The following is an 18,804-nucleotide window of genomic DNA, read 5'->3' as shown; positions in this document are numbered from 1 at the left end:
TTTTGTTAAAAGGTATAGATTGGCTTTGTTCAAAATTATTGCTTTCACCATAATACACCATAATTTCACCTGGCATATAGGGCAAAGAGTGCTGGACAAATAATTGTTTTTGGTACCAAAAAAAATGGTTAACAGTCAGTGCTCACTTACTATCCACGTTGTTACAGACCACAAACCAAGCCAGAAACCTTTGTGTTGTGATGGGACTCAGACTTAAATTTTAACTGCCACATCAAGACGATTACAAAGTCAGCCTACCACCATTTTAAAAATATAGCAAGATTTAAAGGGCCTATGTGTCAGCATGATCTAGAAAAACTCATCCATGCATTTACTTTTGTTAGGCTTAACTACTGTAATGGAGTTATCACAGGTATCTGTACAAAAAAATCTCTCAGACAGCCGCAGCTCGTTCAGAACGCTGCTGCTAGAGTCCTCACTAAGACCGAGAAAATAGAACACATCACTTCAGTTCTCAGATCTCTACAGTGGCTTCCTGTCCAGAGGATTGACTTTAAAACATTACTATTGGTTTTTAAAGGACTGAACGATCTAGGGCCAAAATACATCTCATCTCTTACTGCATAACAAATCTTCCCGAGCTCACAGGTCGTCTGGGGTAGATCTTCTTACTGTCCCCAAGTTCAAAACTAAACACGATAAAGCTGCTTTTAGCTACGAGGCTCCACATATCTGGAATAACCTTCCAGAGGATCAGAAGTCTGCCCCAACTTCCAGCTCTCTTTAAAAGAGACGTAAAACTTTTCACTATAGCTTTTAATTAGAATCTCCTGCACTGTAAACTCTATTATATCTGTTTTTGGGTGATTATATTCTCTTGTATACTGTCTGAAATAAATGTTTCATTTCTATATCTTATTCTATGTAAAGCACTTTGAACAGTCGTGTTTGAAAAATGCTATACAAATAAACATGCTTGCTTAAAAATATAATCACACAAAACAAAATTCCTACTGGATTTAACAGGATAGATACAAAAGCTAAATAAGAGATTCAACAGATGCCGGAAATATTGAGCAACACACACAGTTACTGGTGGAACTCAAGTTAGGCAGCATCTATGGTGGAGAATAAAGAGGGCTGATTATAAGTATTGGTATGAAATGTCAACTATTTATTCTCCAAAGATGCTGCCTGACCTGCAACACATCTTGTGTGTGTTGCTCTAGATACAAAAGCAGACATTTTCCCTGGCTGTGATGTTCCAGAACAAAGTTCAAAGTAAATTTATTATCACAGTACATATATGTTACCATATACAACCCTGAGATTCACTTTGTGGGCATACTCAATAAATCCATAATAGAATGCCAACCATAATAGAATCAATGAAACACCACACCAACTTGGGTGTTCAACCAGTATGAACAAGACAACCAACTGTGCGAATACAAAAATAAATAAATGAGCAGTAAATATTAAGAATATGGAGATGACAAGTCCTTGAAAGTGAGCCCATAGGCTTTGGGAACATTTTAATGATGAGGCAAGTGAAGTTATCCCCTTCAGTTCAAGAGCCTGATGGTTGAAGGCTAATAAATGTTCCTGAATCTGCCGGTGTGAGTCCTGCGGCTCCTGTACCACCTTCCTGATGGTAGCAGCAAAAAAGAGAGCATGTCCATAGAACCACAGAACATTACAGCACAGAAACAGGCCCCTTCTTGGCTGTGCTGAGCCATTTTTCTGCCTAGTAGTCCCAGTGACCTGCACCTGGACCATATCCCTCCATACACCTCTCATCCATGTACCTTTCCAAGTTTTTCTTAAATGTTAAAAGTGAGCCCACATTTACCACTTCATCTGGCAGCTCATTCCACACTCCCACCACTCTGTGTGAAGTCGCCCCCCCCTCAATGTTCCCTTTAAACTTTTCCCCCTTCACCCTTAACCCATGTCCTCTGGTTTTTTCCTACCCTAGCCTCAGTGGAAAAAGCCTGCTTGCATTCACTCACTATCCATACCCATCATGATTTTATATACCTCTATCAAATCTCCCCTCATTCTTCTACACTCCAGGGAATGAAGTCCTAACCTATTCAACCTTTCTCTGTAACTCAGTTTCTCAAGTCCCTGCAACATCCTTGTAAACCTTCCCTGCACTCTTTCAACCATATTAATATCCTTCCTATAATTCAGTGACCAAAACTGCATACAATACTCCAAATTCGGCCTCAATGCCTTATACAACCTCACCATAACATTCCAACTCTTATACTCAATACTTTGATTTATAAAGGCTAATGTACCAAAAGCTCTCTTTACAACTCTACCTGTGACACCACTTTTAGGGAATTTTGTATCTGTATTCCCAGATCTACTGCACTCCTCAGCGCCCTACCAGTTACCTTGTATGTTCTACCTTGGTTTTTCCTTCCAAAGTGCAATACCTCACACTTGTCTGTATTAAACTCCATCTGCCATTTTGTCAGCCCATTTTTCCAGCTGGTCCAAATCCCTCTGCAACCTTTGAAGACCTTCCTCATTGTCCACTACACTTCCAATCTTTGTATCATCAGCATATTTGCTGATCCAATTTACCACATTATTGATATAGATGACAAATAATTGGACCCAGCACTGATCCCTGTGGCACATCACTAGTCACAGGCCTCCACTCAGAGAAGCAATCCTCCACTGCCACTCTGACTTCTCCCATTGAGCCAATGTCTAATCCAATTTACTACCTCACCATGTACACCTAGCGACTGAATCTTCCTAACTAACCTCCTGTGCAGGACCTTGTCAACGGCTTTACTAAAGTTCACGTAGACAACATCCACTGCCTTCCCTTCATCCACTTTCCTGGTAACCTCCTCAAAAAACTAATAGATTTGTTAAACATGACCTACCACGCAGAAAGCCATGTTGATCCCCCCTAACAAGTCCCTGTCTATCCAAGTACTTGTAGATCTTATCTCTTAGTACTCCTTCCAATAAATTTACCTACACTGACGTCAAACTTACCAGATTACTTTTAGAGCCTTTTTTAAACAATGGAACAACAGTATATATCCTCCAATCCTCCAGCACCTCACCTGTAGATACGGACATTTTAAATACATCTGCCAAAGCCCCTGCAATTTCAACACTAGTCTCCTTCAAGGTCTGTCAGGTCCTGGGGATTTATCTACTCTGATTTGCCTTAAGATAGCAAGCGACTCCTTCTCTTCAATCTGTATAAGTTCCATGACCTCACTACTTGGTTGTCTTATTTCCATTGACTCCATGCCAGTTTCCTTAGTAAACACAGATGCAAAAAAAACCATTCAAGACCTCCCCCATTTTTTTTGGTTGCATACATAGCCGGCCATTCTAATCTTCAAGAGGACCAATTTTATCCCTTACTATCCTTTTGCTCTTAATATCCTAGTTGTTGTGGTTCCCTAATGATGGATACTGCTTTCCTGCGACAACGCTTCGTATAGATGTGCTCAATGGTGGGGAGGGAGGGCTTTACCCAATGATGGACTGGGCTGTATCCACTACTTTTTGTAGGATTTTCCATTCAAGGGCAGTGATGCCCTTGAACAGAATTCAAAGTTGCTGATCCTCTCCATCTCTGCTCCTCTGATGAGGACGGGTTCATGGACCTCTGGTTTCCTCCTCTTGAAGTCAATAATCAGCTCCTTGGCCTTGCTGACATTAAGAGAAACTGTTATGGCACCACTCAGATTTTCAATCTCTCTCCTATATACTGACATAAGAAAATATGCTGAATCTTCACAAACCCCTAATTAGAAGCACTACTGTGCTTTCTTCATAACTGCACTTACATGCCAGGCCCAGGACAGGTCCTCCAACATTTTATTTTTAAAAAAGAGGAATTTAAAGTTACTGATCCTTTCCACCTCTGATCCTCCAATGAGGACTGGCTTATTTACCTCTGGCTTTCTCGTTACTAAGTCTTAAAGAACTGGACTCTGTTGCAAAAAAAAAAGGCTTCATTAGTCAAAATACATGAAGAAATATCTGAACAGAGGGTAAGAAATCTTAAATTTTATAACAAGAGGCAGATGGGGTATCAGTCATCAAATAAAACCAGACAGATGAGCATATTTTTGGATGCTACGGAAATCAAGGGACATGCAAAATGGGTGAATTAAAAGAGGTGCCACAGTATTACTAAACGGTAGAGTTGGCACAAGGGACAGAAATGTCTACTGCTTCTGCTACTGCAATCCAGCTGTTCTACAGTTAAGTGTGACAAACTCTAAAAGTCATTCAAGGTGCATCACAGGAAAGCATCTCACACGAAATGCTGGAGGAACTCAGCAGGTCTAAAGAGTCAACATTTTGGGCTGAGACCCTTTTTCAGGACTGGAAAGGAAGGGGAGAAGTCAGTAAGATGGAGGAGGGGAGGAAGCAGTACAAGGTGACAGGTGGTTGATGGAACTGGAGAGGGGAAACAGTGAAGAGCTGGGAAGTTGATTGGTGAAGGAGATAATGGGATAGAGGAGGGGAAATCTGATAGGAGAGGATGAAAGACCATGGAAAAAAAGGGAGAGGAGTACCAGAGGGAGGTGATGGGCAAGTAAGGAGATAAGGTAAGGATAAAGCAGGAATGAGGAATAGTGAAGAGAGGAGTGGTCACGCAGTTACTGGAAGTTCAAGAAATTGAAGTTCATGCCATCAGGTTGGAGGCTACCCAGACAGAATACAAAATGTTGCTCCTCTAACCAGAGTGTGGCCTCATCACAACAGTAGAACTGACATGTTGGAATAGGAATGGGAAGTGGAATTGAAATAGGTGGCTACAGAGAGAACACGCTTTTTCCGGCAGACAAAGCATAGGTGCTCGGCCTCCCAATATCCCTGCTGAGTTCCTCCAGCATTTTGTATGTTGCTTTGGATTTCCAGCATCTGCATTGCAGATTTTCTCATGCACAGGAGAGTATCTAATGTCTGTCCTTGATTGTTTTGAAAGTAGTCGAGGGAAAGCTATAGCTTTGATGCAACCAAGCAAGTTGTGCAGCTGGTTCAGGAGGCCAAACTGAGTTGATTATGATGGATCAACTAAACCATCAAGGTTGTTCTGCTTTAGACACCACGTCAGACCTATATTTCAAGCACATCCATCAGCAATGAATCAACATCCTTTCAAACATCAAGTTATTAAAACTGAGATCACCTCCATTTTTTTTCCCTGGGAGGAGAGAAGCAAGGGCAATGTTCTACAGCTGTACCATCCTTTACATGAACTACTTCCCACTTTCATTCCTAAACATTTCAATCTAAATGTTCCATTTATTCTAATCGACAATTCCCACACGTACACAAAATTTCTGAGCACCTTTCAAGATCTTAGCCTCAGATTTCCCCACACGGGAACATCTGTTCAGGCAGCATCTCATCCATCTAAACCAGCATAATTCATGAGGAAGTTACCATACAACCTTTCCAGGGCAAATACATCCTTAAAATGCAGCATCTAGGAGTCAGTGCAAAATTCAGTGCAGCTTGCTTTCATATAATTCCAACTAAAATTAATCGACACAAATGCTGAAATAATAGAAACATTTCTCTTGCCTCCGAAGGGCAGCAACAAGATATCAATATAGACGGATTACACTGAAAAGCTATCAACATTGAAAGGGCTCTAAGAAATACAAGCTTAAAATACTACATTCAAATCTGCAACAGGAAAACAGTTCCAGCTGCACTCGGAAAAAAGTTTATTTAGGAGCCAGAAAAAAAAAGCATAAAAACCAAGCTTAGAAGCTCAAGAACTTGAGGACAGATGTGCCAATAGGACTAAGAACAACGTGAAAAAACCCAAATAGCAAGTGCTGGGAGTGCTCATGTCAGGCAGAGGTAGATCGAAGAAAATAACGTCAACATTTCTAAAGTACTGGTTATCTCCTTTTCTCTTCCCACAGACCCATGTCTTTCATTCCCATTGCCAGTACCTGCAAGTTTTAAGTTTACCCCAAATGAAAGCCTTAATGTAGCAACTCGTCTAATTATGAATCACTGCCATTCACATTACTGAAGTAACTGGTAAATGCGCACTTCAGCAAAAGCTAGGCAATGGATGGCAAGTTCTTGACCAGACACACTGGCAACCATGTTCAAGCTCAAATTTAATTGTCATTCAGCAATGAATACAACCAAATGAAACTGTGTTCCTCTGGGGCTAAGGTACAAAACACAATACCAACAGTCATTCACAGCACAAGGCACATATTAGATAGCAATATAGCACCTTGCGTCAGGCTTTAAAGGCATCCACAAAATGGCTACTACAGCAGCAAATAAATGTAACCTTGCTTTCTGGCTGGACCAACCAAGCAACAGAATCAGAAGCCTTCTGCTGTACAGCTGTTTTTTTGTTCTCTCACTCCACCCCCCCCCCCCAAATCTGTTCACATTGACTTCCTAATACCAATTGCAAATCATGCTTCCTTTTCTTTTGAAACCTCCTTGAAATAAAAATAATGTGCAGTAAATCCACTTCTGACTAACCGCACAATCTGAAGACATGGATTAAATCAAAAGCAGTGAATTTAAAATTAACTGTGCCATTCCAGTGATAAGCTGAAGTATTAAAGTCATGTTGAAGCTTAGATTTGGTAAGAACACTTCCAAATTTCCTTTTAAGATTTCTACCTTGCAGAATTCTGTATTGGTAAGGAGGTAGCTCCAATTTGTAAAGGCAGCATGAACCATGCTACATACTAAATCTGCAGCAAACCAATGTCTTTAATGCATATAGCTTCTTCTTAATCAGTAGATTTATAACTTGATTCCGTAAGGACACCACTAATTAAATAGGTCCATTGCATTCATGTCTCAAGAATTGAATTCAGGAATTGAAGTTTGTTAGTTTTTCCAAGCTGGCACCTCTCAAAAAAGATGTTTTGCCGAGACAAAACAGGCCAGCATTACAGATATTCATGTGAAACTGGAGCATTCCATAAATAATGCTAAAATGCATCGTGCTGATATTTTAGGGGCAGAAGAATCATTGGTTTGTTGCAAAGGCAAATGACTTTTCAGTCCTTTTGGGTTAGGGTACAAAATGCTAGTTTTTCCAAGTGCGGGACACAAGTTGGATTTAGCGTCTAGAAATGTTTCTCTGAACAAAAGAGAACTATGCAGTGTTCAGCTGTGACACTTCAGACCACACATTCGCCCATTTCTAAACAGCAGTACTAAATTGGTAAAATGCCTAGGATCTCGAATCGATTAAACACACTTGGCAAGACATCTTAATTACAAAGTGGGCTTCAGGCAAAAAGGAATTTACATCAGTTACCCAACTTGAGAGCAATATACCCTTTTCTAATGGAGGAGACATCGACTGCAACTGCAAGCTTCTGCAAGTTCAGGAATATAAAAACTTAAAATCAATAAAGAATCAAAATTTCACTGAGCAAGGGACAACTTTCTGAAATCTTTTAAAATTAATTTCAGAATATTTCAAAAAAATTTAAAACCAATGTAGTGATCATCTTTGCACTATGCAAAAGATGCTACAGTTTTCAGAAATTCTGCTGACTTCTATTTTAGATTAATGGTGTCTTAAACAGATTTCTGTTGATTAGTCTTCACCTTGGTGCACATCCAAGTGGCAAAACACTGAACTAATAACCATATGATACCTATAAATACAAACTGTATATGGTCTTCATGCAGCAATCAAACATTTCTGACAGGGGCACATGGTATTATTAGGAAGTACCCCCCTTTCCAGTGAGTTAGTTGAGTGGACATTAATACTTACAAGGGAACCTTCAAAATTATTTTCTTCATCTTATTACTTCCCAATCTGAGCAACCCATTTTATTGGAGGAGTAGACTTTGCTGGGCAATTTAGCTTTTTATTTCACTTAATGGCTGTACTTCAGAAGTCATTTAAGTGTCTTAAGTGCTACAACGCAATATTTCTGGAGGTGATGCACAGCTCATTTCTGTCTTCCACTTTTGTTAATAACATCACATTTAAAAATATGATGCGTTAAATGCCAGAGATATATTAAAAAGGAAATTGCTTCACCACTTCCAAAGGAATCTAAGTGTAAACAATACAAAAATTCTCATTGAAGAGCAAATGTCAAGCCTCCTCCCAAAATGCTTTGAACCATTCAAGAGTCATGCTCCATGAAGTTAACTTCAGCACTCAGTGACTCAAGAAAAAAATCACACCATTGCAATTGTTTTTAAAAAAAATGAACATCCATTTTCTGATCATGTTGAACAAAATACATGCAGATTTTGAAAGGGTACAAACATGCATAGGCATGCTAAGGCCCCAAAACTACACAACTTCTTAGACCTCCAGTGCTTTTGTCAAGTATTATTTTCTTAAAAACTGTAATTTATTCAAGATGAAAAATCAGAGGAAATATTTGTAGTGCCCTTGAACTTATGGATCACTAACAGATGTTGCTTGCTTATAGACAAAAAAAAACAGTACACCACGTGTCTTCAAGCCTATTCTACCATTCAATTCGATAAATTAATGTCCACTCCCCCACCTGTAAACTCATCTAAATGTCTAGCAATATTAATCCAGACCTGAATATACTCAAATGAGCACAGTCCTAGTTGGGGATTCCAAAGACTTAAAATGCTGAAGGTTTTCTTTTGCACTAAACTATATTTTGTGGGCAAGTTGACAATAACTGAAACAACATGGAATGACTAAACTGGGTGACTTACATCACTTACAACATTTCATGTGATATTCAGTTAACATTATGCACTAGACACTACAGCAAATTAGAAATTTGCCACTGTGCCAAAAATGGAAAAAAAACACAGCATGCTAACACAGCACAAACCACAAGTTACATAATTTCACTGATTTAATTATATTCTAGCTTATGTAGCTTTGTACAAAGAAAACAACCCAATCCCTTTATAGCTTAACACAATAAAATAAGCTCATTCACCCCACACAATTTTTCTCCTCAAGTCAACTGCTGAGTGTTGATGTTTTGATATTTCGAAGAGGACATTCAGATTTCTTTACACTGCCACAGCACTGTGCAGCTTAACCCTTTGCAATATCAAACCAAATTTCTGAAAATTTGAGCTGGACATTTCACACATGATAATCTTTTGTGGATCTCAAGCTTGTGGGAAACAAGATCTAGACATGCATGTAGTACCTTCATTTGCATCATCCTGCCAAACTATACTAGATATAAAAATTAATTGGGTCAAATAGTTCTCATTGGTCTTTTTATGATGTGCATTCTTGTTCTGTCTGAAAAACATTCTGCTCTACGTGCTCTCTCCAGATTCAGAACTACTTTGTTTTAATACTTGACAATTAAATACCAAATTTTTCGACAACACCTCTCAAAAAGAGTCAGGAGGACATCTCATTTCACATTCTTCCATAAGGATTTAAAGACATCTCTTGTAACACTTGTATGCCACTGGGAATCTGCTCAGTGGCATCAGGATGAATATGAAGTCTGAACTTTTGTCTGCAGCAGTCACAGCCTATTAAGAAACTAGTTCAAACACAAGCTTTGAAACTATACGAATAAAGGGACAACATATTACTTTAAATGGCTGTTAAAGACGGAAGAGAATATTGGGATCACAAGCAAACAAAAATGCAAAACATCAAGGTTAAGTGGAGGTTACAGATGATGTAATTGGGAGGAAAAATATCCAAACATTGAAAGATTCAGTGGGCCGAGCAGCTTCTTGGAGGTACGGTAATTGTGGGGTCCAGACGCAGGGTCTTGACTAAATGTGAACAATTGCTTTCTTTCCACAATAGCTGCTCAAGCATTACCTCCAAGTGTTTTTTAAAAAAATCTTAAATATAACAAAATGGACTCGCGTTCAACATTGGTGGTTCCACAAATTCTTCCAATATCAGTGCCAATTCAAATTTAGTCATCAGCTGAGCTACTATCAGGCATATTAAGAATAGAAATGTTGACTAATCTCTTGATATTATAAATGTCAATAGATGAAAACTACTTTACTCTGCAGATATTTACTTTTCATTAAAATATTTTTGCAAGATAATTGTAATTAACTTCTTTAATGGTCGTAACTAATGAACTGTAGAGCCATGCTGTGCAGAGCTTGGAACAAAACCCCAAGGACAAATATAGAAATGTAGCAAGTTCTCCAACCTTGTAAGAATTAGGTAAAATTGATATAAAACTTGATAGGAAGGGAGATGAAATTATGCTGAAATATGATACGATTCAGTATTAGAATTAATCTGTCAGCAAGAAGTTAAAAATTAGAAAATAAATTACAAGAGCACAAAATGGTATCAGAACAAGGTGTAACTAAATCATGAGAAAAATACAAAGATGACTTGGTTTTAGACTGATAATTGAATAATACACTGAAGATTAGAGGTCTATCACCACAGATTTAATAGCCAAGGACTAAATTTACAGCCTTGTCTCAAAATAGTCTGATTTCACTGTAAGCAATGCTTAATTTGGATTATGTCCAAGTAAAAATCAAATTTCCATTTGTTATTTTGAAATGATCCAAACTTGAAAGTTCCAGTAAAACCATGGCTTAGAGAGTGTGGACACTGGTCATGATTTCAAAATTAACATAATGAAGTAAATGGAGGAATTTTAACAAATCTCAGGAAGAGAAATGGAGCAAAGTAGGCATAGTTGGCAAATAAAATGTAAATATATTTAGTGACATTCTTTGGGAAGAATGAAAGACTTTTAGTAAATGGTATTTTTAATACATACCAGATGCAAAGGAAGCCAAGTGTGCACAGTTAAAACTTTTAAAGGTGACATGAAGTTGAAAAGGAAAAACATTAACTTTATTTACACCAGGCAGCACCATCATGCAGCAGGCGTTCCGGCAGTACAGACTTCATGCTGACCTCCAGTGTTATAAGGCGTTACATGTCCTTCTGAAATTATCTGGGTTTCCGCAGTGCAATCAGTTTCCTTCAGCACCCCATGGACATGCTGGTGGTATGTTAACACACCAGTGCTATGTTAAAAGCTGACTGCAAACTACCCTGAGCAGTCGTAGGTAGGTGAATCAGGGTGGAATCGTTGGGATTATGAGAGAAGAGGTTGCGGAGAAGTGAACCAGAAGCCCATAGAAAATCATTAGTTTGAAAGGCCTCAAATGTCATGGATTAAAATAGAATGAATGCACTAGAAGTATAAAAACGCTTACCAAATATGTCTCAGCTGCAACAATTTATCCAACTCTGGTTACTGTATTTTTAGGAAAGAGATCAATGCCATAAGGGTAGAAGGGAGATTTAATAGAACAACCAGTGTATTAAGATTTTAAAGGAGCAGCACGGCATGTTATTGTAATGTTTAGTGTAACTCCATTACAGTGTCAGCTGCAAGACCGGGGTTCAATTCCCACCATGCCTGTAAGGAGTTTGTATTTCATCCCTGTGACCCGATGGGTTTCCTTCAGCTGTTCCTGTCTCCTCTCACATTCCAAAGACACAAGGTTAGCATTAGTGAGCTGAGGGCATCTATGTTGGTGCCAGATGGGTGGTGACATTTGCAGGATGCCTAGCATTATCCTTGCTGATTTGATGCAAGTCAACGCATTTCACTGTTTGTCTCCATGTACATGTGAAAAATAAAGCTAATCTTTATCTTTAGACAGCCAGAAGTGATTGAAGACATGGATTTTAAATGTGGGTTTACCACTGTTATTCAAGAAACTGCCACCTTCAGGATTAATTTTTGCACCACTTTAAAGCAGAAATCCTTGTTGTCATCAGTAATCGAGCATGTATGAAGAATCCACTGTATCACAATCAAAGGCAAGTTAACAGGAATTTGAAAAACTAGTCAAAAATATCCCATTTTGTTGCATGAATTGAATTATAAAGTGGCACTCTAAATCAAATCAATATATTGATCAAGTAGTAAAATCTGAATATTAAATTATAAAGATCAGCTTTTCTATAGTTTAAAATCATACTGATGAAAACTGCAATTTATTGCATTGCAGATCATACTCACTGTAGAAGCTATATTGTCAATGGCATCAAAAGATTCAGATAAAGCTATATCGAAATACCAGTGTTTCACTACTTAAAGTGCTCAGAATGGAGGCTCTACACATTCTTAGTGTCTTCAACATTACAAGCAAACAAAGCAGACAATTTTAAAGTGCTAAGATACCTGTTATTTTGTCCCGTACTAGTTTGCAGGATTCTATTTCACCAATGCTGCCAAACAGGCTTTTAAGCTCCTCTTGTGTCATGTTTTGAGGCAAGTAGTTGACTATTAAGTTGGTTTTGCTGTCTTCTGGCATGGTGTTACTGTCAACAGGTGATGAGCAGTTGTTTGTACCAGTGTTGGCATTTGAAGGACCATTTGTTGTACTATTACAAGTTGGACCATTGGACAGTTGTGTTTCCATGGCAGCAATTACCTGCTAAAAATAGATAAGTCAACATTATCTTTATGACCTCATTTAGAATATCCAATTTATCAAAGCCCAAAGACCTTTCTGAAATGGCAATACAGCATTTACACTTGAAATACCCTACATACAAGTCTACCCTTGTGATTTAAGATAATGCCAAGACTTTAACTTCATTTTGATACATCGGAAAAATTCACTACCATATAAAAGGCACCTGAATCATGTATTTAGCAATTTAGGGCGGAGTAGACCCTTCCAGCCACTCCACCCTTGTAAACTCACCCCCACCCGACAAACCCTAAACGGGATAATTTACAATGACCAACTAATCCACCCGGTATGTCTTTGGAACTTAAATTCTAAATTTCCCTAAATGCATTTATAAATCGGTAAATAGGAAATTAGAAATGAACAAAGCACATTGCAATTGGTGTGTATGACTAACGCTCATCTTTGTCTGCAGAATAATAAGACCAAGCGATCAGATCACCTGAACAGGCAAATTTAAGCATGAACTCATTTGGTCTGGAGTTGCCACACTCAAATTTTCTTCAGATGAGAAACTCACACTGGTGAGGATCAAGAAATTTAAAGGGCAGCTACACTTAAAAATGTAGACTGGTACAAATGTAAATGTTGGCATAAACTTGGAGGAGAAGCAGGACTGCTTCAATATTATAGTTCACATTAATATTATATCGATATCATTTCGGTAATGCAATGATTAAAATGCAAGTTCAACATATACCATTAATAGGTCAAATTATGTCATTATTCTAATATGTGTCTATTCCCAGTTTTTAAGAACAAGGGGTAACAATGATATTTAATGAGACAAAGATTATAAAGAAATTTTCTTGGTGGGATAGCCCAGTAGCATATCCCCAAAACCCCCCACTTCACCTTCTCCCCCCCCCCCCCACCCCAACACACACATTCCCCCTCAGGAGGATGGACAAACTGAAAGTCCAAAGATCAATAGGATTTTGTTGAGGATATGAATTAAAGGAGTAGAGTCAAGGTACCAATCAACTAGCATCCAATTATTAAATTAACTGGCAGGGTTGGTTTGACCAAGTCTTGGTCTGCATACTTAAGAAATACCACTGAATATCTGATATATTTTAGACAAAGAACACAACTCATCTTCAAAACCTGTGACATTTGAGCAGCAATAACCTGAATACAAGTGCTGAACAAACCATTTCCAAAATATTTTTCCAATAACTAAATGGTAAAAGTGAAAAATCTTAAATTACAATACAAAGCAAAGTAGCAAGTTATGTAATTTTAAGATGAATCTTAGAATTAAGTTTCTGTGATTTAGTCTTTCAGTTTACATTAGAATTTGATTGCTTTTTGTAACATGAAGCTGACCTTTCTTTAAAAAAAATACCAAATCTAGGTTATGTGAACAGTGAAACTAATGAGAGCATGAACAGTTTTATACATTTCATAAATCTGGGTAAATACCAGCTTGATATTCTGTACACACCAGCGATTTACCCATGCTGCAAATATATTCCACAGAACGACTGAACTGATGGCATGGTTATGCAAAACCACAGCTAGATCTATGCCATCTGGTGGTGAAAAACTGCTGCATGGTGCTTCACAAGAAAATAATGGCATCTTTTGATGCCAAATCTTTTTATAGATGAACTTAAAACAGAATGGTAATTTCAGTTTATATGCATGCTGTTTATATGTATCAAAACAAAAATTCCACTTGATTACGCCAACTAGCTCGAACTTTAGTCACAGAAAGGAAGCCAAAACCTTTCCATACAAGGTCTGTTAAAATGATAACAGGTCACAGCCTACTGAAACATCACCTTCACAAGCACTGTTGAATTTTAAAATTACTATCTTCAGCTGACATATTCAATCAATTATATTGCAACTATATGACTCATTAAAGCAGCATAATCCGACATAACGTGCTGAGGAAAATAGACAAGGGCAGCACTCACAGCAATCTAACACCAGAATTGCACACTACCACCTCTCCTCCCACCTTGTCAAAAGGAGGATCTTTCGAAAAATTAAACTCTGCTATTACAATTCCTGCGTCACAATACAAACTGTATTTATGGCCCAAGTTGTGGTGACTTCCAAAACAACTATTCCAAATGATAATTCACATTTCACAAATTTAGAGTGTATAGAATGGGGAATTTAGACATCCATAGTGCCCTTTGGAGGACTGGAATGCTGGGGATGACATTTGAGTCAAGATTGACAACTGTCTTAGTGCCCATTTCATCCAGGGTAAAGTGGCAGATAAAATGCACATGAAAAGATGCTCATTTTCAGTCTGAAGATGCTTAGGGGACAAATTCTACACCATCATCACCAGGAGCATCAACTGGTTCACAATTACGGAGTTGCAAACACAAGAATCGACCTTGGTAAAGGTAATTCCCTTTTGCTGAATAAATTCACTAAAACTAAACGTGCCACCCCCAGCCACTCCTCTGCCCTACAAGATGAAGGCCTTGAAAAGAGTACAGAAGCTATTTAGACATAGGAAGCATTCCACACCAGCATAGTGAAAAAGAATTGGAACTTTAGAAGCTGAAGACAGTCAAAACAGTCAGTAAAAACAAATGCTCAAAACTTCCAAAAACAAGGGCCAGTAATGATGACATCTATTAAGTAATTCAGATTTTGCTTTACATGTACCAAAACAGTGAAGATCAGAATCCCACTGAACAGCCATGTTAACCAATGCATGCTAGAAATGCACCCTTTCTAGCCAAAGAACCATTTTTGGATTTTAAAAAAATAAATTGCTTACAAAAATTTACATTTTGAATCTCCGTAACACTAAACTATATAACAATACCCACAGTTCCTAACGTGGGACATGTAGCAAGTGATTAAGTAATTGGGTTTTAGTGAGAATTTCACTTAAACGCCATTTGGAATTAACAGCTCAAGATAGGAGATTAAAAGCAGTTAAAACGTGCACTGCTACGACAGCACAAATCATAAAACAACAAATCCACTTCAATATTATACAAATTCTAATCAGACCATACCAAAATAGTTACATTGGCTTCACTTAATATACATATGTAGCTATTTTGTAATTAAAATCTATTGCTGTTCTAAAATGAACCATAAATGTTTCTGAACCAATTACATTTTTGCAAGACCAAAGGACCTTTGACAACCATGTATATTATACTTTTTGGTATGGCCTCAATAATAAAATATCTTAGTCACTACTGAATTTAAAGAAAAGTCCCACAGACCCCAGTCCAAGGCTCTGCAGCCCACGAACCACTTCTAAGCAGAGTAGCCACATCACACAGTCTGACTGCCATGTTAGTTTGGAGTTGCCGTCTGCAATATGGACACAAAAGAGTACCGTATGTTAGATTAACAAGATAATGCAACAATCAGTTTACAATGCCTTATGTATATTCAAAGCATGTCCATGCAGTTTGGGCTCAAGAAAATGAGGCAATTCCAACCTAATCCTTTTTTTTAAAAAAAATGATTACCCCATGCATATTAATCGTAAAGAATCAACTATAGGCAAGAGATGTTGATAAAACTGCAGACAGATTCTGCAATTTAAAAAATCAATAAATTAGAACTAGTACAAATGAAAAGCACAATTTTGATTGAAACAACAACAGATCAATTTGGTGATGCAGAAATGGGCTTAAGAGATTTGATTTCAGAAACCTACAAGATATTTACTCCTAAAATTATAGTTAGGCTATTCTAGTCCTTCTGTCAAAGTCTATAAATAGCGTTTTCAGCAGTTATCGCATACAAGACCACATGAGCATTCCAGTGAATATTTCCACACACTCAGGGCTCCATCCAGCATCTTAAATGGTCAGTCACACAAAAAGCATATTATTTACCACCAATAAAATTACTTTTGTACCAGACTAACAGCAAACATCAGGGCAAAATGGATCACAAACCAATGAAAGCAGCAAATCAGTCTGTTGCGTTGTAATCTATGCTTTGGAATTACACTGGACAACAAACATTTTGCTTCCTAAATACCGTTAGGTGTATCTTATGGAATTTGGCCTGCACTATGACACTTCCCTAACAAACATTTTTTAAAAAAAATATATAAAATCACCTGTATTTGTTATTTCAAATGTAAGATGCCAAGATTAAGGAATTTTTGTTTGTCCACAATTCACAGTCTTCAGTGATTAAAAGAACTGCTATTGGGACCGGAGAAAAATCGAATGGAAGGCATTCAAGGTGTTTTTCTCTTGGCAACTACAGAGCACCAAACTACGTGTAGCTGGTTGACAACATGTTTCAAGCATACAAAGTCATGAAGTGCACAACGTCACCAAAGATTCATTATCTGCATGCACGATTAGACGACTTCTCTGCAGATCTTGGCACTGTCAAGTGACGAGAATGCTGAAAGGCTTCACCAGGACATTTCAGTTATGGAGAAACTGTATCAGAGCTACTGGAATCCATCAATCCTGGTTGATTACTGTTGGACACTTAAGCAAAAAGCCTCACCCAATGAATACAAATGAAAATTATCAAAGCATTTTTAGCTTACTTTAACTATTACTAAGCGTCAGCACCGTTATGCAATTAAACACATTATATTCAATACAATTTCTTGTTTCTCCAAATTCCTACATGATACAAGTAGTCTGAAATTATATGTTCAGCTTTAAGCGGTTTATCATAATAAATTTGAGGAACTGACACTGCCAAAAAGAAATTGTTGTCTAGTGTTACAGCAGAACATATAGTATTATAGTTAAAATCTGTTTCACCTTAGAAAATTTGATTTAACTAAATGACAACCTGATTTCAGGACAATTCTCAATACTAACCATTGTTCACTTAGTAATTAAATCATTCATCACAAGGGTGCAGGGTGATGCAGCTCAAGCTTCAGAGCACTGATGGACAAATACGACTTCTACATTTGAACAGACTCAAAACGCCAGAAATTTAACAAGATGCCAGCTGAAGTTGGAGACTATTGATTGGTACACCAAGAATATTTACCGTAGTAGAAGCAATAGCAAATAAACATTCTAGTTTAATCACTTCAGGCTGTTCATCGTCTCCTAGGAAAACATTTAGAAACTTAGCACAAGGAGTTTCACCATGTCATAATCTAAAATGATTTTATCCAAAGTGGTGACTTGACCTTTCAGACCCAAGTCAGTGAAACAATGACTGACAACATCAAAAGACAAGTGCACAGAGATTAATCTAGCAGCATAGTCAGACTGGTTGGTTCAGAGAGACAGTCACAAACAGCCACAAAAACAAGTACAGACAAGAAGCTCAGCAACACTGTGTCTGCACTGAATCAACAACCCATTTTGCATAGGCTATACAGAAATCCCCAAAACCAATACTAATCAAAAGTATTCCACAAACCCACAGTTGTGAAACAGGAGTTTTTTTTTGTCTAAGTTGAATCACTGAACAATCTCAATGACCTTTTCTTGGGATTAAGATAGCACGGAGTTTCTACTTAGAGAATAGTTTCAGTACAGCTCAAAAAGAACTTGCGTAATTTGTATTGAAACAAGAAAAACAGGACCGTGGACTTCTAAACCTCAGAATAACACCAACTCATTTAAAACAAAAAAGTATTCATTTGAGCCTCCAAGAATACTACAATCTTGTCGCGGTTTACAGGTTTGTGTGACTCAGTGACCCTGAGAACTATATTGGCTGGAGTCAAGGCTTTAATGCTTTGGCTCTTGGTAGGATCACCCATGCCATACAGGTCAAAAGGTAAAGGCGAGACTAAGAGTGGCCCACTGGTCATCCAGGTTCGGGGGGGGGGGGGCTCAGCTCAAGGCCAACAACCCTGACTTAGTAGAACAAAACTGTTAAGAAAACAGCAAAGAAGAATCCTTCAACATCTGAGTGCAATGGTATTCCTGAGTCTCCACCCAGGACAATAGTGAAAATAGAGCTACCTACACGCTGGAGGAAGCCCTGAACACCGCCAGAGATGGAGGACCTTCATGGTTGCGCTAAATGTCAGCAGTGTAACAGGCAATAGATAGATCGATTCATCCGAGTCAAATTTCACATTCATACATAGTTCAAGTTCAACATGTTTAAAATTGGATATATCCTTGTGCAGCTAAGAGCACCATAAAATGGAAGACAATGAGGCTTCATGGAGGCTGGAAGCATATCATCTCAGATGCAGTACATAAATGCCTTGCAAAATCTTGGACACAATCTTCAATTGTTGTACCAACGTCCTTTCGATATTTGTAAAAAATTAGAAGTGGAGATAAGTGGATTTGTTACAGTCAATACCAAGTATTCTAATTCTACAGTACAATTCTAATTATGCCTACATTCATTAAGATCTGGTCACCGTTCAGCTATAATCATAAGCAGTAAATTTGGGTTTGTGCTGCACAAGTGAGG

At 38.0% G+C, this 18,804-nt stretch overlaps 1 protein-coding gene across 4 annotated transcripts in view; it reads right to left on the bottom strand.

Annotated features, from left to right (window-relative positions):
- Positions 1-18,804, bottom strand: part of elavl2 (ELAV like neuron-specific RNA binding protein 2) — an 85,081-nt gene that overhangs the window by 45,142 nt on the left and 21,135 nt on the right. Inside the window, exons 2-3 of one of the 4 annotated variants that reach the window (XM_073072602.1) lie at positions 15,645-15,735; positions 12,138-12,390 (exon numbers count right to left, since the gene is read on the bottom strand). The exons of 1 other annotated variant lie outside the window; for it this stretch is intronic. In XM_073072602.1, coding sequence (XP_072928703.1) covers positions 12,138-12,390; positions 15,645-15,716 — 325 coding nt within the window. In that variant the 5' untranslated portion in view covers positions 15,717-15,735. Of the gene's footprint in view, positions 1-12,137; positions 12,394-15,644; positions 15,736-18,804 lie in introns of all 4 variants that reach the window. 2 more of the 4 variants (XM_073072593.1, XM_073072611.1) reach the window with 2 other exon arrangements.

The sequence above is a fragment of the Hemitrygon akajei genome, chromosome 2 (genome assembly GCF_048418815.1).
Source record: "Hemitrygon akajei chromosome 2, sHemAka1.3, whole genome shotgun sequence".
In the NCBI taxonomy this organism is placed as follows: domain Eukaryota; kingdom Metazoa; phylum Chordata; class Chondrichthyes; order Myliobatiformes; family Dasyatidae; genus Hemitrygon; species Hemitrygon akajei.
Note: the sequence above shows the minus strand (reverse complement) of the source record. Positions and strands in the feature narration are given on the sequence as shown.